Genomic DNA, 10,342 nt, shown 5'->3' with positions numbered 1-10,342 from the left:
TATTCATTATCTGGAATTCAGATATAACTGGGTGTCTTACTCGTATGTGTCAAAACTGATCAAATTATACATTTTAAATATCTGCAGTTTATTATAGTCACTTACACCTGAAATATTTGTAACAGATACCTAAGCTAGGGAAGATAATGACATAGAGAGCATCAATAAGCCCATCCCCAAATTAAGAACTTGAATGTTACCAACACTGCTGAAACCACAGTGGGCTCTTCCCTGTACTTTCCTATGCCTCTTCTTTGAGGTAACCACCACCTTGAATTTGGAGTTTTTTAAATCCTTGCTTTTGTTTTGCCTGTATTACATATGCTACATTTTTAAAAAAATTATTACTTAGCTTCTCCTGTGTTGAACTTTATGAGAAGCATCGTGCTACATGTGGTCTTCTGTCAGCAGCTTTTTTCNCTGAGTAGTCGCTGAGCTGCCAACAGGTGGCAGGATGGCTCAGCTAAAAAAAATAAATAAATAACTTAGCCAAGATTAACTAGCCAATTCCTCTGTACCATATACGGCTTCCAAGTCAGTCTACAAAACAAAAATAATGGTAGAAATTAGGAGTGTAACTTGCCTAATTAAAAAAAAAATCATGTTATCTGATCAAATGATTCATAGGGCTGTTTAAGTGTCATTGATTAATGGAAACCATGAATCATCATATTCTTTTTGCAGAGTCTTCTAGGAAAGCTCACTTCATTACAATTTCCTCAAGGTTCCATATTTTATACTGTCAATGATTAAACGACTCTTTAGTGCTTGTGTTAAGAGTGTTTACCTATACTAGAGTAAAGCACTTGAACTTGCAAAACATAAAATCCTCCCTTTCAGAAAGTGCCTCCAAGAATGGGCAGTGATTTTCTTTTTCGAAACTAGGAAACAAGAATGAAGATACCTGATGTTGAACTGAGCATACAAATGGATATTTATAGGATTGGCTTGAACTGAGATAAAATAAAATTAGCTTCAGTAACAAAGTGGTATTTTTTCCTGTCGCCAGACCCTCTTCCTTGTGGATTTGTAAGAAGAAAAGAGAGCTTTAAAACAAAAAATTTAGAAAAGACCTGTTTCCCCCTTACAAAATTCAGTATTCATTTCTTTTTCTCATACCTAGCTAAAAAGAAAAAAATTAAAGCTTTTTTTTATTGTGGTAAAATCTACATAAAATTGATCATTTTAACCATTTTAAAATGTAAAATTCAGTGGTATTAAGTACATTTACATTGTTGTACTACCATCACCACTGTCCACCTCCAGAACTTATTCATTATCCCAAATGAAAACTGTGTACTCATTAAACAATAAATCCCCATTACTCCCTCCTCACAACCCTTGGTAACCACCCTTCTACTCTGTCTTTATGAATTTGTCTAGGTACCTCACATAAGTGGAATCATAGTATCTGTCCTTTTGTGTCTGGCTATTTCATAATGTTTTCAAGATTCAACCATGTTATAGCAAGCATCAGAATTTCCTTCGTTTTTAAGGCTGAATAAAATATTTCATTGTATGCTTATATCACACTTTGTTTATCCATTCATCCGTTGATGGACACTTGGCTTGTTTCTACATTTTGACGATTGTGAATAGCGCTGCTATGGACATTGGTGTACTCAGTTAAGCAACATCTTCAATTGCAGTGGGACCCTTCTGTTTCTTTCTATTTCCCCTCCTCTATGCCCCTGTCCCAGTCCAGGTCTGTGCACCTCGGTGTGGTGACTGTAGCTACATCAGCCTCACAGGTGTAAAGAGAGTTCTTTTGTTGTTTGTTTTTTTTTAAATCCCCTGTACCTTTACCCTTTCTTCCTTGGCTGGACTTTGTCCAGCGAGGTTTATTTATAAACCACACAAACCTCATTAACATTAACATTACCAAGCATTTCAGCAATCCACCTTTCCACCGTTGTTATTGCAGGAAGGAACTCCCCAGGAATAAGACAGTGAGACATGGCTGAGGAGAATAGCAAGAAAGACGGCATTGGAATGAGTATGAAGGGATGCCAGACAAACAACGGGTTTGTCCAAAATGAAGACATCCTGGAGAAGGACCTGGATCCAGGCAGCCCAGCCACCAGCCCGCAGCACAGCGCTCTGAGCATCCTGGGTCCTGAGGAGCCGGACTTGAAGGACGTCCAGCCCTATGCAGGGATGCCCAAGGAGGTGCTGTTTCACTTCTCAAGCCAGGCCCGCTACCGGGTGCCCCGGGAGGTCCTCTTCTGGCTCACTGTGGCTTCTGTGCTTGTGCTCACTGGGTTCACCATAGCCATCATTGCCATCTCTCCCAAGTGCCTGGACTGGTGGCAGGCGGGACCCATGTACCAGATTTACCCAAGATCTTTCAAGGACAGCAACCAGGACGGGAATGGAGATCTAAAAGGTACCTGGGAGAGTTTAGGGTGGGGCCAGGATGAGGTGGGTTTGTGGCTTTCTCTGCCCTTGAAACTGAAGCATGCCTGGGTTGTGTGGTAAGCACATTCCAGTTATGACTGGTCACACCTTGTTTATGATATTTTTCAAAGCCACTCAGCAGAACCCAGGAAATCCTCCCATGTGATGAAAGACCACTTGGATGCCTTTAAGCCCCCAAAGAGTTGTTTAGTTTACTGCTCACCAAGTACACATGCTTGTTTGGTCATCAGTTCTAACTTCTTACGTGCAGCACATCTCCTCTTGAAAGTTGCTTGCTTCTGTGCACTTTGCAGTTGATTATCTTAGAGCGACAATTTAAAATTGCTTTGCCAGTATATGTAGTGGCCAGTTTGGCAATTTGGCTGAGGGTTTCTTATTAGGGAATAAAGAGCAAATAATATTTTAGAAAAAAATTAAGTGATGTCTTTAAAAGGTGTATGCTGAGTCTTTGAAGTTTAAATCCTGAGAAATGAAGGAAAGGAATAAAAGGCATAACAGTGTTGGTCATGACTTGAATTAAGGGTTATTTAAAANTTCTCTATTTTTTATTTTTAAGTCTGATCCACAGAGAATGTATTTTGATGTAAGAAATAAGGTAAGCTTTATAGCTTTCTTTTCTTTTCCTAATAACTAGCCAGTTATCCAACATCACTTACTAAATAATCTTTCTTTTCTTCTAAATCACCTTTCTTTTCCTCACTGATTTGAAAATTTGCCTTTAAATTCTAAATTCCCTAATGTGTAGGGGTCTATTTTTGGTAACTCTAATCTGTTCAATTGATCTTTTAACCTATTCCTTCTTCAGTATCAATTCTTTATTTTTCTGGAGTTTTTATTTTTAAATCAGGTAGGGGTAACCTCATATATTACTCTGAAAATGTTAAAACTCATGATACACATTGCTAAATTATTACTTTCTAGAATTATTATGTCAATTTACATGGACCTTACCAACACTATTATCTTTTAGAAGCTCTTTTCCAATGTGATTGAAACTGTTTATTTCTCTGATATTAGTGAGTTGATTTGCGTGAAATATCTCTTTATAATTTTTTTCAAGTTTTCTACTGACATTTGTATTTTTAAATTGATACTATGAAATTTCATATATTCATGTAATGTCTAACAATATATACATACCTTTAATGGTAAAGACATAACTTCTTTGGGATATTAATTACCAGTGTATTTCCCAATTTGTCATATGCTCTTCAATTATTATGCTTTGTGATATAATACATTAAACAATTTTATTCAATCTGTTAAAAAACAAAATTCAGTGGAGTAAATTTGAAGATCTAGTAAATGGGGCAGCATCCCATCTAGCGACTAGAAGGACACTCCGGGGGGTTCTACAGAATAGAAGATTTTTATTTGAAGAAGGATAGGATAAGGGAGCTACTGACAAAAGAAAAGATTATTTTTGGGCCTGGACAGCTTTTCCTTGGGGAAAAACACGGTTTTTATCATGCAGATTGCCTCTTCTTTCTGTGGGGATGATGAGAGAGCTCATGTGACAGATTATTTTACTGGTATTTGACCACAAAATTCCAGACTGGTTGATTAAGATTATGTTTCTGGGAAAAAAATGAAACTGCAATTAGATCAACTATTAAATGTAGGTTTGGTATCAAGGGCTTTTAGCACTCAGTGACACCATTTTGGGCCTGTAGTTTTCTCTTTAACAAATCAATTCAAGCAATATCTTTTGTAATTATTTTTATTGTTTTTTTAAAAATCCTCCCACCAGAGACCAGATAATTATTCCAGATTGTTTTTAGAAAGATTCTAGTTTTCATGTTCTGGAAATGCAAAGTATTATTGTTGTTATTGTTACTTTAAATAAAATTTAGAGAAGTTGAAATAGAACCTTTCTGTCATGAAGGCACATTGCTATGATGTAGCATTTTCTGTATGATTATATGATGCACACTTAGAATTTAAGGATTTATAATTAAAAATTATTTTTTATAATTATTTTATTTTTATAACTTATTTTATTTTTATAATTAAATAATTTTTATATTTCAATAAGAGTTGACATTAATATTATATTAGTTTCTGGTGTACAGCATAGTAGTTAGACATTTATATAACTTACTAAATGATGACCCCAATAAATCTAGTACCCACCTGACACCATACATAGTTATATTACTGACTATATTCCCTATGCTGTACTTTATATCCATGACTATTTTATAACTGCTAATTTGTACTTCTTAATCTCTTCACTTNCCACATATGAGGGCCAGTGACACTGCCCTCTACAGCTAAGATGCTGAACAACAGCTCAACCTGGAGCTAGGCTGCCATGAGAAGCCAGCAACAGTGTAGACTGCAGTCCCTGCTGCAGTGGGTTGCCATGGGCTACCGTGTGTAGCCAGCAGCCAGCGTGAGCAGTCAGCAGCCGCAGTGAGTGGCCGTCCAGAAGCCGGCGACTGATCTGCCTCGCCTGGGAAGAGAACAAAAGGACAGCAACTTGTCTGTTCCCCTTCTCCCAATTCCCCAGTGCTGTTCCCATCCCCCAATTCCCCAATTAAAAAAAAAAACCAAACCTTTAAAATAAAAAAAGAATTAAATTTCTTTTATGTGATATAATTTTTAAATATAGTTTGCAATCTCTTTTAATCTCTTATTAAATGTACATAATTTCGCTATTGACTTTATATGTTTACATTAATTATATTTGAGAGAGAGTAATGTTTTGTTTTGATGTTTGTTACATTTCCATGTTCTATTAAGATTTCCTTTGCTGTTTCTTTTATATTTGGCTGTGAAAATGTTTTTAAATAGTTTAACTTTCCACAAAAACATGTTTAAATATTCTCCTTTGATTTCAATGGTTGAATACGTTGAACTTCCATCTTTAGCTAGGATAAATCTATTTTCCTGTTTCCTTCTAATTAGAACTGTTTTTAAAAACATTTTACTCTGGAGTATATTTATAATGATAACCCTGAATCCAAATTAAGTTTTACAGCTGAGGTAACAGAAGCTTAGAGAAGCTGGCAAATTTCTCTAAGATCAAGAGAGCAAGTGGTGGAGGTAGGCTTGAACCTTCCTCTGACTTAAAATTTCACTCCTTAAACTGTACCAAGATAAGAACATTTGGCTAAGTGATAAAAGTCTATTTTTGTGCAGCGTGTACTTCCCACTTTTGTTCTCCTCTGTCTCCTCCTTTTCTTCTTTCCCCTCCCTTCCCCCCACCCTACCCCTTTTCCTCCTTCTCCTTCTTCAGAATAGGGTTAGGTCTATCTGTCTTTAAGTAACTATTTTTTTATTCATTTAATTATGTATCAGGTGCTGAGCTAGATGCTGGGAATTTAAAGATGACTATGCATCATACCCTTCCCTTAGTTCACAGAGGTCAAATGTCATAGATACAGGTCTTCTATACAGGTAAATGTAATATGGAAAACCCTTCTATTTCAGATGTTTACAAATCTGGGAGGTTATGTGTCATGTATCAGTTTGGTGGGTTTGCTGCTGAGTGGGAAGTCTTTATGATATGATGGCTTTAAAATTCATTATATATATAAATTATAATGGATATAATAAATATAAATTCATTATATATATAAAATTCATTATATAAAAATATATGTATATATTTTTTTCATTGATTTACTGCTTTTTAAATGCTTGTTTAATTGCAGGGCGTTTTTATGTTTGTTTAATTGCAGGATATTTCTGGCTCCTGTGGTAGTCCCCATTGTTTTGTCATCTGTTTTCTAGATATTTCTTTTTTTTTTTTGCTTTATTATCATATTACATGATTGTGTATCATATTACATGATTGTGTAACTCACTTGGGATTCGAATTTCCTGAGTTTATCTTCATTATCTCCGATTCTTTGTTCTGATTGGTTGAGTTAGCTCTTAAGATTCCTCCGTGTCTTTGTTACTTATTAATATTCACGAATTTAACAATAGTGTGTTTGGCTTTCTGCAAGCAATATTACTTCTAAATCTCTTTGAGATTAATACTGATACCTTTGTACTTGCTTAGAATTCTTAGCATTGTGGGTATCTTCTCCAGATTTCTGGCAACTTCCTGTTTCCTCCATGTTTCAATACTTGCTCAGTGAATCCATCTTTTCTTTCTGCTTTTTGAAGTTTGCATTTTTCTCTATAGCTAGGAATATGAGGTATTTATGAATTCTTGGGTGGCTGTTGCTCAGAGAAGTCACTTTATACTGAACTCAAACATCTGCCTGGAAGTTCTAGGTAGACTCCCAACTCAGGGTTCCCTAACTTAATTTTTTTCCAATGGAAGAACAATACATAATTACTATAGAAAAATTAGAAAAATCCAAAAAAGTTGAAAGAACAAAATGAGTGTCACTTTTTGTTTCTATATTTTATTTATTTATTATTATTATTATTATTATTTAAAGATTTTTATTGGGGAATTGGGGAGATGGGAACAGACAAGTTGCTGTTGTTTTGTTCTTCAGTCTAGTTGTGGAGGACATTGCTTCACTGGCCCAAGTTGGCACCATCATTGTGCTCTTNGAACATAGGGGCACATACATCTTTATGAATAAATGTTTTCAAATTTTGGGGGTAGATAGCCAGAAGAGGGATTGCTGGGTAGTATGCTAATTCTATTCTTAATTTTTTGAGGAACCTCCATACTGTTTTCCATAGTGGCTGTACCAATTTACATTCTGAAAGGGGGCATTTCAAAGGTGCAGTTAACCTAGATGCACAGAAACAATGGACGGGGCTTACTTAAGGCAAAGAGAAGCTTTTAATTAAAGAAGTTATATGCCTGGGACATGGTTACCCACCATGACCTGCCCAGTTAGAAATTTATGATCACATCACCCTGTGAGATTACTTTCCATAGAACCCCTTTTTTTCCACAGAGTTAAAACCCCTAAACCCAAAGATACATTTCCTACTTTCTGGTTCTCCCTTTGTAATCACCTTCTAGATACAGGTTCCCCCCTCTATGTGGACATAGAGTGTTCCTATGAAAACTTTTGTAAGCTGAAATGGCATAAAAAGAATAAGCAATTACCATTGATTTATATGGAAAACTTTTTTGAGCATCCCTGACCCAAAAATAGCCTACTATAAATCACACCAAATAACATACACAACCTACAGTAACACTGACAGATAGTAACAGCAGGAAAGATATGGTAAATATACAGGACGCAGCTTGCTAACAGGTACTCAAAATAAATCAAGATAAAGCACAGATGCTCCCAGACACAGTGCAAAACTGTGGCGCTTGGTGCTGAGATGTTGAGTGTGGTTCCGGTGGAAGGAGCTGGTGGGGCCACTCTCGCCGCTCCAGGTGTGTGCTGCCCTTGTAACAACTCACTGCCGAAGAAAGGCTGAATGCTATTTGTGCTTTTTGCCTTTTTTCTTGAAAGTGAAAACCCTCTTCGGGTTTCTTTCAGTTAGCAAAACTAGATATCAATGTAGGTCTTCTGAAAAAGCGAAGTGGCATCATGTGAACTTTCAAAAAACTGGAATCACTATATGCCCCACATTTCTGTAAACAGGGCAGCTTCTAATCAGCTCTTACATTTGATGTTTCTCATAACTTTTTCTTGAGTCTGCTCCCTACAATCAATAGGGATTTGTCCTAGAGGCTGAAGGGATTTTGTTATTATTTGAAGAAACCATTGCAGGTGTCAGTTTGGTTTTGGTGACTGCCTTCTGTCCCCTGGAGTGTGAGCCTGCGATCCCTTTTTTACTTTTACTTTCTGTCTGTCCAGCCCCATTGTTTCTTTCACCTTTTGCTCATTCTTATATATCATATGGTTGTTCTGACTTAAGTGAAAATCCTTTTGTTGCCTGTTGATACTCTGTGAGGTCTCATAGCCACCCATATGGGGGAACTGAGGCTCAAGGGGACAAAAATGAGAAGACTGTTATAGGGGAAGTCCAGGTGGCTTTGTGTTTTGGGCACAGTGACCTCCAGCCTGTTATGCGATCCTGACAGGCTCTGACTGTAGGAAGCCAATAGGGGTCCCACAGAAAGTTATTAGAGACTGAATACTAGACAACTGCTGAGTTGACATTTAGGACTTTGAACTAGAAGCAAAAAAAAAAAACAACAACCAAAAAACCGCACTATCTCTTAATTACCCTACCAGGTTCTAAGTACAAAGTATTTCATTCCCTTATCTCTTCTCATTTAAGTTTAGAATTCTCTTTTGTATCAATTCAGCATCGTCCAGAGGAAATAGAATCACATACATAATTGTACATTTTCTAGGAGCCACATTAAAAAAAAGGTAAAAGAGAATCAGGTGAAATTAATTTTAATAATATATTTTGTTGAATCCAATATTTCAACATATAATCAACATAAAAACATTAGTGAGATATTTTACATTCTTTTTTTGCATACTGGGTCTTCAAAATCCAGTGTATTATACTCTTACAGCACATCCCAATTCAGACTAGTCACATTGCAAGTGCTCCACAGCCACACGTGGCAAGTGGCGACTACCCTGGACAGTGTAGCTTAGACTGTGTGACCATAAGGAGCCATGTGTTATTCTTCTTTGTACCTTGGCACCTGGCCTAGATTAGGTGCTCAAAACCCATGTGTCGAATAGTTAACAATACGATACTCTTGGTTTTAAATATAAAAAATGAACAAGCCACAGACAAATTTTATAAATGTTATTGCATCTATGTTAAAGGTCAAAGCTTATTGTTAGAAGACTTATTTGATGATGTTTGTAGAACCAGACCTTGCTATTTGAATTTTCACTCAAATTCTATGAAATTCCAAGTGTATCTGTTTCGATATAAATATTTTGATTTTAGGCATATTTCTTTTATTTTTAATTCTTCAACCAAAAAATAAATAAATAAACTGTATTTATTATTTTTCATGACCTTGAATTTTTTTCTTCAGGTATTCAAGATAAACTGGACTACATCACAACTTTAAATATAAAAACTGTTTGGATTACTTCATTTTATAAATCACCCCTTAAAGATTTCCGACATGGTGTTGAAGATTTCCGAGACATTGACCCCATTTTTGGAACAATGAAAGATTTTGAGAACCTGGTTGCAGCCATACATGATAAAGGTACACCGAATGGAAGCAGGGTGGGATGGAGGTGTAGGGGTTGAGAAAAACATTTCTCTAAATACTTACATAAAGCACTTGTTTTCTTAACTGTCATGTATTATTCTAATAATCTTTTCCTAACATTTGAAATGTTGTCACTCACTAGGTTTAAAATTAATAATCGATTTCATACCAAACCACACCAGTGATAAACATGACTGGTTTCAAAAGAGTCGGAACCGAACAGGGAAATACACTGATTATTATATCTGGCACGACTGTCTCCACGAAAATGGCACAACCATACCACCCAACAACTGGGTAAGAACCAACTTACCTGATTTACAAAGCAAAAATGGTCAGATCTGTGGGAATTAAACTGGTTATTTATAAATCCCTTTTAAGGGAAAAAGTTAATTGGTATAGTTTATGAGAAGGAGAAAAGGTTTCCCAAAGACATAGAAATAAGGTATGCAAACCTCCTGTCATTTGGATTTTTTATTTCATTGTAGAGCTGATATGTCCTAGCAAATTAAAACCTTTTCCCTCTATCAGCCTCTCCTTCCCGCCTTCCCTCACTTCTCACTTTGTCCAACTTAGATTCCATGACTCTTTGGTTCCATAAGTGTCTTGCTGCTCTCCAGACTCTTTTCGCCTTTCTGACCTTTTGCCTCCCCTGTCCAACAAAACCCTAGCCATCGACGAACCCAACCATCCACTCTCCCTTTCCCTGGAGCTAACACATGTTCATTATGCACGTCAACTGAGCCATCCAGTCTTCTTGTGAACTTGACTCAAATCCAGCAGATCAACATGCCTTCCGTCCACTTTAAACTTCATAGCTGCCTTGTCCCTATGTTATCACTCTTG

The 10,342-nt window shown here is 36.4% G+C and overlaps 1 protein-coding gene across 1 annotated transcript in view; it reads left to right on the top strand.

Moving 5' to 3' along the window:
- Positions 1–1,880: 1,880 nt before the first annotated feature.
- Positions 1,881–10,342, top strand: part of SLC3A1 (solute carrier family 3 member 1) — a 33,622-nt gene continuing 25,160 nt past the window's right edge. Inside the window, exons 1-3 of the mRNA XM_019647939.1 lie at positions 1,881–2,386; positions 9,311–9,490; positions 9,639–9,793. Coding sequence (XP_019503484.1) covers positions 1,957–2,386; positions 9,311–9,490; positions 9,639–9,793 — 765 coding nt within the window. The 5' untranslated portion in view covers positions 1,881–1,956. The remainder of the gene's footprint in view (positions 2,387–9,310; positions 9,491–9,638; positions 9,794–10,342) is intronic.

The sequence above is a fragment of the Hipposideros armiger genome, unplaced genomic scaffold (assembly GCF_001890085.2).
Source record: "Hipposideros armiger isolate ML-2016 unplaced genomic scaffold, ASM189008v1 scaffold_118, whole genome shotgun sequence".
NCBI classification, from domain to species: Eukaryota; Metazoa; Chordata; class Mammalia; order Chiroptera; family Hipposideridae; genus Hipposideros; species Hipposideros armiger.
Note: the sequence above shows the minus strand (reverse complement) of the source record. Positions and strands in the feature narration are given on the sequence as shown.